The sequence below is a fragment of the Gasterosteus aculeatus genome, chromosome 15, assembly GCF_964276395.1.
Source record: "Gasterosteus aculeatus chromosome 15, fGasAcu3.hap1.1, whole genome shotgun sequence".
In the NCBI taxonomy this organism is placed as follows: domain Eukaryota; kingdom Metazoa; phylum Chordata; class Actinopteri; order Perciformes; family Gasterosteidae; genus Gasterosteus; species Gasterosteus aculeatus.
The window spans coordinates 11,292,972-11,310,042 of NC_135703.1; the positions used below are offsets into that span (position 1 = coordinate 11,292,972).

At 45.3% G+C, this 17,071-nt stretch overlaps 1 protein-coding gene across 3 annotated transcripts in view; it reads left to right on the top strand.

Moving 5' to 3' along the window:
* The window catches only part of fndc3ba (fibronectin type III domain containing 3Ba), a 73,912-nt gene that overhangs the window by 51,043 nt on the left and 5,798 nt on the right, over window positions 1-17,071 (top strand). For all 3 annotated transcript variants that reach the window (XM_040199976.2, XM_078089637.1, XM_040199977.2), the window contains 13 exons: window positions 205-379; window positions 871-957; window positions 1,768-1,903; window positions 3,410-3,481; window positions 4,233-4,351; window positions 4,510-4,615; window positions 5,122-5,294; window positions 6,027-6,140; window positions 6,559-6,708; window positions 8,103-8,383; window positions 10,678-10,899; window positions 15,364-15,530; window positions 16,437-16,564. In XM_040199976.2, the coding sequence (XP_040055910.2) occupies window positions 205-379; window positions 871-957; window positions 1,768-1,903; window positions 3,410-3,481; window positions 4,233-4,351; window positions 4,510-4,615; window positions 5,122-5,294; window positions 6,027-6,140; window positions 6,559-6,708; window positions 8,103-8,383; window positions 10,678-10,899; window positions 15,364-15,530; window positions 16,437-16,564 (1,930 nt within the window). The remainder of the gene's footprint in view (window positions 1-204; window positions 380-870; window positions 958-1,767; window positions 1,904-3,409; window positions 3,482-4,232; window positions 4,352-4,509; window positions 4,616-5,121; window positions 5,295-6,026; window positions 6,141-6,558; window positions 6,709-8,102; window positions 8,384-10,677; window positions 10,900-15,363; window positions 15,531-16,436; window positions 16,565-17,071) is intronic.

Here is a 17,071-nt window from a genome sequence, read left to right on the forward strand (position 1 = left end):
TTTCTCTTTTTCATCTGGCTCCTAACATGAATATATCCTTTTATTTAACAGCTCCACTATCCCCCTTCTAATAAACACTGACGCCAGCGTCCTTTTCTCCCCCTTTCTCTCCTCATTCCGCCTCCCTTCCCTCAGCAGAAATAATCCACAGATTGAATAATTTGCGTCAGCGTTTTGAACAAACGTCAATGTGTTTTTGTGCAGTGGCTTCAGCACAGAGGTGGTGTTTTACACCATGGGCACCCTGCCCGCTCTGCCGTTGGCGCCGCGGCTGGTCAGGGCGGGGGTTTCCTGGGTGACCTTGGAGTGGGGGCGCCCCGAGGGCAGTCCGAGCGAGGAGCAGCTCAAGTACACACTCGAGATCCAGGAGGACAACAGCGTGAGTGCCGCGCACGTGTGAACGCTGCGATTAAATGAAAACGTTCATTGGGTTTAGGTCGGTGGCACGGGGCGTTTTCCAAATGACAGGGATTTGATAGAGCTCGGTGCCGTCAGTTACGTCAAGCTCGCAGGAAGAGAGACGGGACGAACAACAATTTCAAACAAGAAGCGCTGTATTACAAAAAAAAAAAGATTACGAGAAAATATGAAAAATTGCTTGTTGAAATGAACAGCAGATGCACACAGCAGCAATTCCTATAAAGTACCAGCATAGACGCAGAAACACAGAACACCCTGTGTGCTTATGATTGAACGTGTAAAGAAGAAGGGACTCCCATACACTCCTTTGCCTTGTCACCAGCATGTATATGTAATGCAAAAGTCAGCATTTATTGCATCAATATGCTCAAAGATCTCCATTTAAATGAACGCATGCTGGCAGAAACACTACTACTACTGACTGTGTATCTGTGTCCGTTCTACCCACAGGGGATAGACTTTCATCCAAAGTACACTGGAGAAAACTTGACCTGTACTGTACAAGGACTGAAGAGGAGTACACAGTATAAATTCCGGGTAAGTGGCGTCACGACGTGTTTATGTGTTTTCTATTATTGTTATTTGGGCTTTTTTTTTAATCAGAAAGACGACTTATAGAGGCAGAGTGGAGACAGGGGAGAGGGGTATGATGTGCACAGATGGTGTCCCATCAGACTCCCGTTACCTCATTCTGTGCATGTGGACGTCGGAAGATCTGCACTCAGTGAGGTTTTCTTTCCATTACATTCCATGTTAAGACAACATCCATCACATCTAAGAAGGAATACGGCATTTGGATTCGACAACAATATAACCAATAATGAGAGAAGGCAATTTACCAGCCATTTAACAAGAAGAACTCGGCTCGGCTAAAAGCTGCGACAGCCGTTCGTAACGCCAGGACATTGTGGAACTGAATGTACCGACGATAGCAGCTTTTGCGTCAATGCTTCTGTGTGTGTGTCTTGTTATGAACCGTGTATTGTTGTGCAATCGTCTCAAACAGCCCTTCACACACAGACACACACTCTCATGTGCCTGTCATCACTGTCAGATGAGGCCGCATACACACAAAGAGACAGCCCTGTGTTGTTTGTGATGTTCAACCTGAGTGAACATCAGGAGGAAAAAAACAATAGATTTTCCATAGAATGGGATAATGAACGGAGTAATCTGAAGAAAAAGGATGGCGGAGGAGCCAGGTGATGCACGGGGGGGAAGTAGCAAAGAGAGTTATGGCTCCTATTAATCACACTCCATCTGTCCTCCATTTCTCCCCCTCACAAAACAATCCTTCCCCTGGATGTTGTCCCCCCTCCCCTCCCCCCCCCTTCTCCTCTCCCGCAGCTCATAGCATCAAACATGGAGGGAAGGAGCAGCCCCAGTGAGGTGTTGGTCTGCACCACCAACCCAGACAAACCGGGCCCTCCATCCACACCCTTTGTTACCGCGGCAACACCCTACGGATTTACCGTCACATGGGGTAAATATCCACACGCAGACGCGTGTGCTATACATTGCACATTTGCTAACACACACACACATGCAGGTGTGTGTGCAGAAACGCGCAACAAGTCACAGGCAAACATGGAATTCTCAATTCTTCTTTTTACCAGCATTCCCAATAATGTGTAGTTTCTTTGTAGATTGCTGAGATACTAAACATTGTTTCATATGTTTAGTCCTTACAAATAATAAAGAACAAAAACAGAAATTGCAATGGTTTACGATTGTCTAAGGATAATTTTAACACATTAGTCAAACAAAACAGTGAAATTGCAACTGCAAAGGGACATTAACATGCATCAACAAGTCCAGTTCACAAAGATCAGCGCTAATAGTCACAGGCGGAGTTGAATTATTGGCATTGTGTGCAACAGCACCGACTGCGATGTTGAAACACAGATGCGGTCTCTCTCTTGTCAGGTCAAAATTGTTTGCTTGAAGTTTTGAAGAAAGTTCTGCGCCTCGTTAGTCTGGAGCTGTAGTTTTCCGTCTCTTCCGTTGTTCTGCCTAGGATGTCCTTGGTGCGGAGATTGCATTCATACGTGGATAATTGCGAAATTAGATGAGTCACGAAAAGAAAGGAAAATTGCACCGTACTTCAAAACATAAACGCTGTGTTTGAGCCGTTTATACCAGCAGGAAAAGGACACTGAGACGGGACAAATAACAGTTGCAAGGTAATCAGATCGTTGGAGCAAATCCCGGTTGAAATCCATTCTTTGTCATTTGCCCTTCAGTGAAGATAAAATGATGGAAGGTTTCAAAATGGTATTGTTTGATATACTCAAAATAAAATACTCAACTTTAAATACAAACTAGCAGTATATCGCAGAATAAAATCATTCATTGAGGTGGGATCAATAACCTGCTGCCTCTGGGGTGTTCATGTGTTAAGTCTGCTTCCATCCACCTGTCCCGCTTTAGTGAGGCGGTCAGGGCACGCTGCCCTTCCTCCCGCCTTGTAAACATGGCACAGATCGTGCTGGATGTCTCTCGATCACCCTCACCACATTATTGATTTCACTCTAAAAGCTATAAGCACATCACATCTCCGTGCTAAACCGCCGTCTTTATCTCGTCAAATGTATTGGGATTTCTCCGCCAGGTGCATCCCTCCATTGTGTGCCGTGTTATCCCTTTTGCATATTTATTAAAAACACTAAAGCCGATCCATTACAATGTCTGTAATGTGTCTTTAAATGGTCAAAATAATAGAAAATACTACACTTTTTCTCTTCCTACTGAAGTTTGATCAGTGTGCTCAGATAGTTATGAAGGCTTTGGTTTGGCTTAAAGACAATTCATTAATTAAGAGTTATTAAGTTGTATTGATGCTAAATGTCATTAAAATCTCAAACCACAACTTAATATGTTAATGGAATAGTTAGAGTTATTTTAAACCTTTTCTATTGAATCCATAAAGTATAATTGGTGTTCTATGCATAAAGTTAACCCCAAACAAAAACAATGTTTCCATCGACAGATCCTCCCCAGGACAACGGGGGCTCGGAGGCTCTCACCTACCTGCTGGAGACCTCGGAGGGAGGCTCTGAAGGTACAATTTACATCCCTCTGTGTGTGCTTCTCTGTGTCCATCCGCACTCACATAATCACTTTGTGAAGCACAGCTCAGAATGTACCGTCCTCTCTGGCCCGTCCTCGCTCGCTCTCTTCATCCATTTCTCTCACTTAATCTCCTGAGAAGTATAGCGTCCATAATTCACTCTTTGTTAGCTTCAATTCAGCACACAGGTTTTCAGCATTTACCCGGATGGGCACTTAAACCAAATGTTCCCCTGTTTCTTTCTAGAGGGATATTTTCCTGAATCTGTACCCAAGCAATCACATCAAATACATTTAGTTGTTTATTGAAGAGCACCGTTGGGTAATAAAGAGTAGAGGAGAACATTTTAAGCTCATGTCTGAGTAGCTTCAAAAAGGGCAGACAAACCTCCAAGGTTATATAAACACATTAAAATATATTGTGCTTTCACGTACTATATATTCAATTATTGAACATCAGACACACACTAGACAGGGAAACATATACGCCTGTTACTAAACTGTTCTTTGTGTCCATATCCTCCTTTTCCCCTCCTCACAGTGAACTCTTTGTGTGATTTAGTGTGTTTCGTGTCTTTTGGTTAAACTCTCACTGAGCATTGTCCTTTTCATGTGCTGTGAGTTTTGCACAGTTACGTAAATAACTGAAGCAGCATAATCAGAACGTGTTCCACTCTCGCTGCAATTCTTTGCGTAAAGTTTGCATGCAGTTTGTGTAACTCAGCGTTTTTTGGTCTGTGCAGCTAGCCAATGGGATGTAGCGTACAGTGGTCCAGCAACAGAATGTGTGTGTGAGCGTCTCGCACCCGGGACCGTCTACAGCCTACGCGTGTGTAGCATCACCACCGGAGGACACAGCCCGGTAAGGACCAAACGCGCACAGAGGAAAAAACGGCTTCACGTAGTAAACCATCCTGCACCATAATAAACATTTCTGCCAGTCATTATTCAAACTGATCTGTGACTGTGTTTCCTTCTCTTTTCCTTTGATTCCCTGTGTTTTTGTCACCGCTCCTGAAGTGCACTGTTAGCGTCCCGGTCCGTACATTAAGCGTCCCACCGGGTCCCTGCCAGCCGCCAAGGATTGTGGGTAAACCCAAACACAAGGAAGTGCAGTTAGAATGGGGTGAGTGCAGACGCACGCATACGCTGTGATTATTTTCCTTTACCAGAATATATTTACATTTTTTTGTCAGGCATCTAAATTGCCCTCTGGCAGCCTAAAATGTCTCCCTGGCCAACTCGTTTTCTGCCTAAATGAGGCCTAATTCAGCCAATTAAATGCCTAACCTAGCCTCGTATCAGATTTAACTCTTCCAATGTCAACCCATTATTGCAGATAAGTAAAGTTATCTGTTGGCAGGGGAAAAGTGTTGTTGTTTTAACCGGTTTTAATAGTGCCAGCCACAGCACTGATCAGCTCGAATTCAGGCAGCGCTGATGCAATTACTTCCCTCCAGGTGAAGGTCACACATAATGTATTGGAACTGTTTGCCCCTCAGTCTCCATTATTTTTTTTTTTTTTACTTTCACCATACGGCAACCAAATTGGAACAGCTGGTGGAGGAAAGAACCCCCTGGTGATTTCATGTGTGAACACACCCCTCTCTCTCTCTCTCTTTGTCCCTGCAGAACCGCTTTACTCTGAAGGAGTGTGCGAGGAGTGTGTGTTCAGTCTGGAGATGAGTGAGGTTGACAGCGAGCCAGCGGAGGTGTACCATGGGTCAGAGCTGCAATGCACTGTTGGTAGTCTGTTGCCTGGTGCCACATACAGCTTCCAATTGCGGGCCGCCAACGAGGCTGGGGTAAGAAATACGAAGAATGCACACACGGAGCAGGAATACACTGTAAAAAAATGTCATTGTAAAGCTCTTTTACATTTATATATATATGTGTGTGTGTGTGTGTGTGTGTGTGTGTGTGTGTGTGTGTGTGTGTGTGTGTGTGTGTGTGTGTGTGTGTGAGAGAGAGGGAGGAAATATATTTTAATTCATGTTAAAAAATTAATAAATCAAGAGATAAATCAGAATTTGTTTTTTCTGCTGTCACCACAGGCATTGATTTAGCTTTTCAAAATGTATGAAAGCAAACTTTGTTTTGCACGGCTACACAATCCACTCAGCAGGTTGAGCGCAGGAACTGTGGAACCTCTTAATTTTATCCAAATATATAAAAATATATATTATTCAATATGAAACGTTTTTATAAAGCCACCCTCCCAGACGTCTACACTTCCACGTACACCGGGGCAGCTTCTTTTAGGTCACAGTGTCCCAGGCGGACGAACGCCAGCCGTGTTCCACAGCTCACGTCCCCTCGGATTGATTGTCCCCAAACTCCAGAGTGAATTTAGTATTCAGACAGCACACACACACACACACACACTAAAGAAATCGGCGGATCATGCAGAGGGCACAAAAAAACAGCACTGCGATAAGCAGGCAAACCCTGTGTGAACTGTGCTGCCCTTCCCGCCTGCGTCCGGCTAAACACGCGCCTCAAGGCTAAACGCCGCGGCTCTTCTCTTTCTCTTTTAGTTCGGAGCGTACTCTGAGCCGACAGAGGTGACGACTGCAGCGGGCCCTCCTGGCCAGTGCGGGGCGCCGCTCTTCATTCTCACCAGTAACACCTGCGTCACGCTCAACTGGGAGGTGAGACGAACACACTCACCGTATTCATCCAATGAATTTTAACGAGCAAAGGCAGCGTAAGAGGGACGAACGGAAGGTTACACAGAGGCCACCTTCCCCAAAGCGGTGTGAAGAGGCACAACCTCCTTCTCTCTGTTTCTACTAACCTAAAAGGCTTTTTTTCTGCCTCGGCTGTTGTGGACAAGTGGACCCAGGGGAGTGTTTAGTTTGTAGCAATCCGACTCGTCCTAGTTGATGCATCCACTTTAAAAAGAAAGCCTCCGGTGTTTAATTGAATAAAGCCCGTCTCTACTGATGTATTCCTTATTAGCCCTCGGCCCTGTTTAATGCGGCACTGTATTTGTGTCAGTATTTATTATTGCCAAGTTCAGGCTGGTAAGCATGTGTGTGTGTGTGTGTGTGTGTGTGTGTGTTTCAGAGTCCCGAGGGCTCGGGCACAGACATCTCTGAGTATCGCTTGGAGTGCGCGAGAGAAGAGGAACCCATGGAGCTCATCTACTGTGGAGCTGCAACGCAGTGTGAACTGTCTGACCTCACACCTGCCACAGATTTCTGCTGCAGGCTACAGGTAACACGCAAAAAAACCCTACTTATGGGTAATAATTACGAGCAAGCCGAAGTCCCGTTGACGAGCCTCTGGTTGGATGCGTGGGTGCGTGGTTGGATGTGTGGTTGGATGTGTGGGTGCGCGGTTGGATGCGTGGTTGGATGTGTGGGTGCGCGGTTGGATGCGTGGTTGGATGTGTGGTTGGCTGTGTGGATGCGTGGTTGGATGTGTGGTTGGATGTGTGGGTGCGCGGTTGGATGCGTGGTTGGATGTGTGGGTGCGCGGTTGGATGCGTGGTTGGATGTGTGGTTGGATGTGTGGGTGCGTGGTTGGATGTGTGGTTGGATGTGTGGGTGCGCGGTTGGATGCGTGGTTGGATGTGTGGTTGGATGTGTGGGTGCGCGGTTGGATGCGTGGTTGGATGTGTGGTTGGATGTGTGGGTACGTGGTTGGATGTGTGGTTGGATGTTCTGTGTTCTGACTTATTTATGTTCTTTCCTGTTTTCACATGTTCTTACCTCATGTTTCTGCTGAATAAATAAGTGTCCTTACACACACACACACACACACACACACACACACACACACACACACACACACACACACACACACACACACACACACACACACACACACACACACACACACACGCTGGCTCCCTGACCAATGAACCCTCTGAAGCTATAAATCCACTGACAGCATGGTTTAATGACTTTTCTTTATGTGCTCATTATAGTTCAGAGGAGAGCACAAGGTGTGTGCATGTGATTTGTGTTCATCTGTAAAACAAAAAATATGTACGTGGAGGACAAACCACAGAAAAATAATTTACTTGGTTGAACTCTGTGTGACTCCTCATGTCCTGGACCTGGATGTTGGTCTGCTGAAACGTGGTTTGAAATCCGCATCGATAAATAAAACATTCCTGACATTGAAAAAATACTTACTCATGAAGACATAATAATAATGCTGAAAAATAAGTGGTCTTGATGTTCTTTCTCGACCCTTTCATTTATTCCGCTGTTGTCTGCCTGACAATTATCAGCCACAGTGTCCATTTTTTGTATTTTAGCTTTGAATATCCTTCCGATGTTGCTGACGTTGAGGCATTACAACATATTACATCCCGGAAGCAATTGAAGGGAATTTAATAGTCTACTTGAGGAGAATATACATGTGTAACAACACAACGAATATTCTTATGTGCTTTCACTACTAATTTGAATTTTTCTCCCTTCACTGGTTTCCTTTTCTTCAACTCTTTGTCAATTATTTTCTGTTTTAATCTAATTATCTGTGTTTTCACCTCCCTCCACGTCTTTTCTGTCCTCGGCTTCCTGCACTGCTTGCCCGATCTCTTTCACCCCCCTCACTTGACTCTTTTCTGTTTTTTTTTTGTTTTTGTTTCACCTCAGGCGGTGAATCAGGCAGGCGCTGGGCCTTACAGCGACCAGGTGAGTTTCCGGACCCCCGCGACAAACCCCGACCCGATCACCTCCCTCACCCTCCTGGAGCTGCCGACCCCCCCGGAGTCGGGTCACTCCCCGTCCACCTGCCTCCTCCTCAAGTGGGACGAGCCAAACAGCAACGGGGCGGAAATCACCTCCTACGTCATCACCCTGGAAGACCAAACCATCAGCGTGGAATCAGGGACGAGTCAGCTGGTCGCAGGCCTGCAGCCGGACAGCGAGTACAGGTACCGTGTGCGGCGCGATGCGTAACGAGTGACTAAACAAACAAGCGTCCCTTTGATCGGGGGTTAGATGCTGGAACATTTGAAACTCACTGGCATAAACTACTCGCCGTCTGTCCGTGAGATGCTATGGTCCTGTACTTTAGGGGGTAAATAGCCGGGTTGTTTACGTTCTCTCCGGTTCCCCGCAGTGTGTTACATGAGCGTTAAGCAACAGGTTGTAGGATGCAGTGGTTGTGTTGTGCTCGAGCTCACATCGTGTGTGTGAGCAGCGAGGTCAGACCCTGTTTCACTCAAGCAAAAATAAATATTACTTTTACTCTTGAAAAATAACAATACTGTTTTGCTTGTGTGTGTGATTATGCGGTGGGTTCTTTAATTGAGGGGGAAGCGTGTGTGTGCGTGTGTGTGTGTGTGTGTGTGTGTGCGGGGAGGGGGGGGGCGGTCGAAGGTAGAGCGGCGCGTGAAGAGGCGCGGCAATGACACACCATTGTTTTTATTCTAGGATTGTTTTTGTGCCGATGTCACTCTGCACTGTTGCATAACAGCTGCCACAGAGGCAGAGCGCTATTCATATACACCTGTGTGTGTGTGTGTGTGTGTGTGTGTGTGTGTGTGTGTGTTTGTGTTTGTGTGTGTGCGCACCAGAGTCTGCCGTTAGGACTGTGTGTGTGGCAGTGACGGTAATTGTGGCTGTTGTTTACAGCAGTGCGGCGTACTCAAATAATATTATTTGTTTTTCATTTTGCGTGTGTAGCTCTGGGAAGGACTGCCGTCCATTTCATTTTACTCTGTTGGCGAGCGTGTGCTTCAGTGCAGGTTTTAAATGTCTCATTGTTGCTCTTCTGTTTTTCCTTTCCTCTGTCTTTACTGGCGTCAACAACAATCTCCTTTTAACAGAACATTTACCATTTTTATCTGGTTTTCTATGCTATAAAAAGTAATAGTAGTACACCCGAACCACCTAAAAAATATTCAGTTTTACATTTCCCGTTCTCTTTGATAACAATTTAGTTTAATTTATAATTTTAAAACAAATAACTGCCAGCATTACTCATGATTGTGATTACTCATTATTGCACCAGTCCATTACTAATGTTTAACACTAGGTAGAAAAAGTCACACACAGATTACAGATTCACTAAAGAAAGTACTCTTTTAACACAAAATGTCTAATAAAATATATAAAGGACACAGTGCATTGCTCGCTCATCACTAAAGTAAATGTATTCACATGGACTATTTTCATTCGACTAGCTGTCATTACCTGGAGCGTACAAGAAGTGACTAGTTATGGATTGTAGTGTTTTGCTCAGCGTGAGATATTTTCTTCCTTAAACCTAATTGTGCTCATGTATCATCTTTTGTTTATCTTTTCCTCCATTCCACATTGAAAAAAACAAAACGCATCCGTTCTGAAGTTTGAAATGTAAAACGCTGAGTAGGTGTAAACCCTCATCATCAAAAGCTAAAATCCTTCATTTCCTTCTCTTCCTTTTCTATCCCTCACTGTCTTTTAACTTGACACTTCATTCGGGCCGCGGAAGGAGGTTTAAGCTGCCCTTTCTCCCCGTCCCCCGCCCAGCTGCATTGATTACAATGAAAGGTTATAGTTACAGAGAATCGGCAATTAAATGCCAGACGGTAAAAGCTCACTGACCACCTGAGGGCCTCTGATATGGATGCTAATCAGCTCGTCAGACATTGGCCCAAAAGGGGTGTGAAAGGAAGGGGGATTCCGAGAAGAAAGGCAGCGGGGGAATTAGAAAAACAAAGATCAATTTCTCTTGGTGCATTTTAATCACTAGTACATCTGTGTGTCCTCGTGTGTGTGTGTGTGTGTGTACGTGCCTGCTAGTGTCTCTCATGATATGGGTATTCGGTACAAAGGACGTGCACAAGAATTTTCTCTAAAGCGTTTATCTCTCAATTGTTATTTGAGAAACATTCACCAAGCCGGAGAAAAAATAAAGAATGTCTCTCACTTACTATTTTCAAGCAGTAAACCTTGTAAAATCATTTGCAGCAGCATTTGCTCTTTCCATGAACACGTCTACAACGTCAGACATATTTTAGTGTCATCCTGCAGAGTATTTTGAATTGTGGCGTGGTAGTAAGAGAAGAAAGTACACACATATGTGAGGTCAAGTTCACTGGTGAGAACACTCACACGGATACATAATAGACTATGTACTTATGCGCATGTTCTTTTGGTGTGAATGTGATGCAGTAATGCCATTTCTAAAGTAAAAAAATAGACATTTCAGAGTAACGTTGTGTAACAATCTGTCTTGCAGCGTGCACGTCCAGGCCGTGAATGCCTTCGGCTCCGGTCCCCTGAGTCAACCTCTGCTGGCAAGGACACGCCCCCTGCCTCCAGCCCCGCCTCCTCTCGAATGCTCAGCGGCCGGCCCTCAGAGCCTGAAGCTGAAGTGGGGGGAAAACGGCAACACGCACACCCGCGCCCTGCTCGCCGATGACCTGGTCTACACACTACAGATGGAGGACAAGAACCACAGGTGGAGTGCCAACACACGCGTCTGTACTGCTCTCCTGTCGCCGCTCGGCCCGTGGTGCTGATGGAGAAGGGATCCATCTCTCCGCATTATGCTCGGCCTCATACAGACAATCAAGATCAAAAATCCACATGGATTTACACGTACACGTCATGATAAACAGTTGAGGCTGTTTACGTTCTGTTCACTGTACGCGTACATCATCGTCTCCCAGGACATTTATAACATTAGATTAAACTTCTAATATCTTAAAAAAAAAAAAATAATACGCAAGAGCCCCTTTGCGTGTGCCTTTTCACTCCTTCTTATGTGCGCCGACCAATTTTTCTAGACTAGCATCAAACGCTACACAAGCCTCCTGCAGCCCGCAAGGCTGCGATTGGTCTGCTAACTACATTCTTCACGGGGTCTCACATTTCCGTTTTCCTAGCATAATACCGCCATTATTAAAACAAATATTTTTTACGAGAGAACGGATCAGATTGAAGAGCTTTTGTAGTAAGAAATGCGTAAATATGACCACTTATACAAGCCGTCATTGGGGGACTACAAGGACGCGCGGATGGCCTCCGATTCATGGAGGGAGATCTCCGCAAACGCCCGTTTGCCGGTCGAGACGTGCACCAACTTGTGAATGAAAATATGGGACAAAATGTGTCCGTGAAAAAAAGGCGATGAAAAGCAGCAATTAAAACGAGTGCGTCGACACAGAGTGCAAAGCCAGCGGCCATTCGCCTCTGATCTGGATCTCTAATGGCAAGTGGAAAGCCAGTTCCAAAGCCCCATTGTGTGAACCAGCCATTATGCCATTCCCACACACACACACACACACACACACACACACCGCGACTGGAGAAAAAACAGTGACGCAACTGGAATGTTTACATTTATAACTCTGACATTCAAGATAAGGATCTATTTTATCCAGTCTCAGCCACAAGCGGAGATTGGAGCTGTGATTGTGTGGAAGTGCTCTCCAAACACTTTACTCAAAACTGCCCAACTAACAGCTAACAGTCAATATGGCAAACAAGGACCCGGAAGGGTCAATACCACACACACACACACACACACACACAAACACTTGGTGGGACTGCACATCAGCAGCCTGAGAGGAGTTAGGGAGCATGTGTGCGTGAATGCATAGCTAGAGCTACGTGTGTCGGTCCTGCATGTGCAGTAACCAGATGTACCAACGAATGGTCACGTCGAGGGCATCTGGAGCCAGCTGGGGAGCAGCCTCCAACAATCAGCCCTTTATTTAACTGACTCATCAGACAGGTGCGGCAAAGAGACAGGCAGAGTGGGGAGAAGGACACATGTCGGACCAGAGAGGGAGACGCATATGGGAGGATGGGCAGAACCTTTGCTTCATTCATGCAGAAAGAACAAAGAGGATTTGGGTGGAATGAGAAAGGCAGGGACAATGAAGAAGGTAACTGACCAACCTAAAAAAGCCCCTCGCACCAACCTGTCAGATGATCTCCCTCCCCGCCTCTTATCGAGCCCGCTGCCATTCTGATTGGCCCTCTATCGGTGTTCAATTGCCATCACGTTGGCCCCCAGGTACCTCGGCACGGTACACGATGGCAACCTTTCCGACGCACGCGGCCACTCAGAGGCACGCCATGTACGTTGGCACAAACACACACTCTGCCAGCCAGATGAAAACATATTTGACAGTTTAGAGGCTTCTGTTTACCCTTTTCTAATTGCCACAGTGATTGGAATGGAAATCTGCTAGTCGGCGTATGTTGTGCTTTCGGTGACGCTGCTGGCACGCTCGGGGATTTGCATTTGCCTGCATTCACCCAATTTGGATCAAGAAGGTCCGTTTGTGTTCCACGTGAGCTTTTTGTTTTGTCTGTGTGTATATATAGCAAATTATTTAAACCAGTAGAGGTTATATGAAATAAAGGGAGTTTATTAAAAAGTTTACACTTTGCCATTCCAGTTCATACATTTTGATTCGTCAAGAGGTTGGAAATTACATTAAGAGAATATTACATTTTTGAAATGTAGTTATTGATATTCATTTTCAGTTTGTTATCTTTATTGGCATTGCTGATCGTAATGTATCAAGGGAGATTGCAAGGGCATTTTGGAAAAAACGGAAAGGATCAAATCCATAAATTGCTCTGTAAGCAAACATTGAATAGCCAGCTGCAATTTTGTCTAATACAATTTCACATTTGGCCAATAAATTCCATCAGTGTCATTTAACCAAATAGCATTGCTGTTTATTTATGTTTTTGACATTGGTTGTCCCCGACTCTGTCTCTCTCGCCGCATCTCGTTATCTCTGGACGATCTCATTCATTTTTATTCATCCCAATTCATTGTTTCTTTGCTGCATTGCCTCCCTCCCACGTCCTCTTTCAACCTTGTTGTTTTTCTCGCTTCCGCCCTGCTGTCTTTTGTGGGGGTTATAAGATGATATTCAAAGCGGTTTTCTCAGGTCCTCTATAATAAATCCCTTTCCTCCTCTCCGTCCACTCTTATCTCGCCGTCTGCAGACTTGTTGCTTGTGTTCTGTCCTCCCTCCCCGCTCGCGGCTTCATCTTTTTCTCATTATTCCAACACTTGTGTTACCCTTTTCATAAGCTCTGAACTTTCAAGTTTCTTCAATTTTAAAATACCTTCTGTCCGAGGATACGGGAGTGTAAGGACGCCATGGCAACCAACGCAGTGCAGTGGCTTAACCCGCCTGCTGTCATATTTAGATGCAAGCGGAAGCAGTGGGGTAGAGAATCTATTGCAACGTCTCACCCGTTCTTCTTGTGTCCTTTCTTTATTTACACACACCCGTATGTTTTTCCTCTCAGCAAGCAAGCAGTTTGGCCTTTTTGAAAGCCCAGCTTTATCTCTCTCTTCTTTTTTTGTTTGCGTTTCTTCTGTGTCTACAAAACAAAGTTGCATGATGCTGTTAGTGTAATGTTGTGTTGGGAAATAAAGGACTGGCACAATCAAAGTAGCGTTTTAGGACGTTTGCATCTGAAATTGAAACAAGCATTATAGTTCCACCACTATAATTAAAGGAAATAAAAGATAGAATTGTATTTTATGATGTCAGTACAATATTGACATTCCTGTGAATTACAAGATGAGGAAAAACCGATGATCTTTGTCTGCTTCTGGCCGCCCTGCTGTGCTCCCGGTTGTGGTTGATTTAGCTCAGGACGGAGGACGCCGTTCACCTCATTAACTCTGGCCCTGGTGATGTGTGTGTGTGTGTGTGTGTGTGTGTGTGTGTGTGTGTGTGTGTGTGTGTGTGTGTGTGTGTGTGTGTGTGTGTGTGTGTGTGTGTGTGTTGTCTTTGCTCTGCTGATGGCTAATTGTTTTGCTGATGGAAAATTACGATGATGGAAAAATTGACATATTTACGTGTGGTGGTTTGAGTCTACAGAGAGAGGGGACAAGGGCGCACATGATGTAGTATTAATTCTGTCGGCGCCGGGGGGCCGCGGGGTGTTAAGACAGCATGGCAAAGGATTAACAACCGCATCATATATCAGCGAGAGGGACGCTTCACGTCTTGCAAGGGCAGCTGCATAAAGAGCTCACCTGGAGTTATAGCCCACTACAGAACAGTGACCTCTCTTAATTCTTTCCTCTTACAGCAGGTCCTGCATCATCATCTCCTCACTACGATTACCAGTCACCTCGCTTTTTATTCCCCTTTATTTCTCCTCTTCTTCATACGCGCTTCGGTCTTCCTCCTTCCATCTCTGCCTCCCCTTTTCCTGGCCTCCATTACTTTTGTCTCTCTCGCTGTCGTAATCCTGACGTTGCACAGACGTTAGCCTCCCTGGGCTGAAAGGCTGAGGGCGGAGATAAATAACCACCTTTTCAGCTCAAATCCCCATTTCTCTCCGACTCCCTCATTCAGTCACTTATCATCTCCATTCCTGTCCATCAATCCATCCATCTAGCCAGCCAGAAGGCTTCATTAGATGTGTGACTTTGGCCTGTCAGTATTCCTCCTGTGTTTTATAAATCACCCCTATCTTTGTGGAGACGCATTCTCCTCTCTTCCACACCGGCATCCTCGATTCTTTTCAAGGTCTCAACTAAGCAACAACAAAAGTAGCAAAAGAACTGTGATACATAAAAGCGTGTAAACGGTATACTGGTTCGGCGAGTAACGTAGTGCACCAGGAACTGCAGAGCAGAGTTAACTGGTAACGCCTTCTGTGTGCACTCACTGAAATGTCAGAAAATGTGATCCCGATAGTTGATAAGTTGTTGATAAGTGCAACCCAATTATCGATGCCTCGTCCCTCACCGCTCTTGTTATCCAAGTTTTTTTTACTGACTTTATCTATCATCACATCCCTCCAATCTTTTCATAACACCATTTCTCCTTCCTCTCACCTCCACATTGGTCCTCACCTTCCCCCTTATCTTTGACTTCCCCTTCTGGATTTGTGATTGATTTATATATTTTTCTTGCTCTCTATTGTACAGGTTTGTGACGATCTACCACGGCCCCAGCCACACCTACAAGGTCCAGCGATTGGCTGAGTCGAGCAGCTACATCTTCAGAATACAGGCCATCGGGGATGCAGGGGAGGGCCCCTTCTCTGACACGCACACCTTCTGCACCACCAAGTCTGTGCCACCTACCCTCAAAGGTAAATGGATCTCATAGTGTGTGTGTGCGTGTGTGTGTGCGTGTGTGTGTGCGTGTGTGTGTGCGTGTGTGCGTGCGTGTGTGTGTGTGTGTGTGTGTGTTTTGCTGCTCCATGGATGATGCAGCACTTTTTTTTTGCAGCTATTTAATTTAATTGATTGCCAAAAAACCTCTCTCGCGCCACCCGAATCCTGTAAACTGAGAGGCTGCAGCTGATTATACCGACAATAGTCACAGTGAGGAATATCCTCACAGGGGCCATACACGGAAAGTATTATGGGGTTGACTGTGATGCTGCGAATGTGCAGCACAGCATTGACATATCCATTAAGAAGCAAATAACAGCCTCATGGGTCCGAGCCGCTCCTCACACTGTTAGCACGGGGCCTGTGCGCTGCACGGTCCGCTGCAAATCCCCCTGTACTCAGAAAAATGGAGGGTCAGTTGAGACAACCCAATGAATAGGTCCACGATTAGGGTTTACTCCAACACATGCTGTTTTCATCAAAGCAGCTGATGCAGTCAGAATTTAATTATAATAGAAAATAGCAATAAAATCCACGAGTTATAAATCCACCGGAAAAATCATCACACATACATTTTTCGCCTTTTTTACTAAAATGACAAAAATAATCACATGAATGATCTATTTTCTGTTGTGATCCAGGAGGATCAGTTTAGTCTAAAAAGCTGTTAACATGGCCGCTCTGTACATTATTAAATAATTTGGGTGCCTGCTGCGTTGGTTCCCGCCCCTCCTGTATGCTTTACATTAACACACTGCTCCTAAAGGCTTAGGTTAGCTTAAATACAAAGGTACATTGATTCAAGTATTACTGCAGGGAGTCCATAGAATTGGTTTATGTTAGGTTTATAATCATGTTCCGGTGGCATTTATTCCAAACAGCTCCCAAAGTCCAGCAGCTGGAGGGCAACGTGTGTGAGATCACATGGGAGACCATCACGCCAATGAGAGGAGACCCTGTGAGCTACGTGCTGCAGGTGCTGGTGGGACGCGAGTCGGAATACAAACAGGTTTGTCGAGCACACTGTCGACACACTCGCGCACTAAATCGGGCCATCTGAGGGAAATGCTGCGAGCTCCTGTGTCGCTGCAGTGCAGAGCACATGCTTCGATAAATTGGTTCCCACCGCGAGGATATTTTCTAATCCCCCCCCAAGGAGCCGTAAAAGTCACTTTGCACGGATGGGGGGGGCATTGAAAATAAAAACAAATTGAGAAATAAAACACTATGACTTCCCTGAGAGAAGGAGAATTCTGAAATTGAGGATAATTGAAAAGCCAGCTGTATCTCTGTTTTTTGGAGGATTTTCATAATAACACAGATAATTAAAATAAAATTTCTGGCTTCTCCTAAAATATAACGCTGAGGAGACGGCAGTTATAGAAATGACACACTAGTCGAGGACGTTTTCCTCTCTGTTATTAAATTCCTGAATGGTTGGAGGGAAGAACCGCTGATACTCACCGGCGGACAAAGCAGCAGCTGTGTGTCTGTCCGCCGCCAACACAATTGTCTG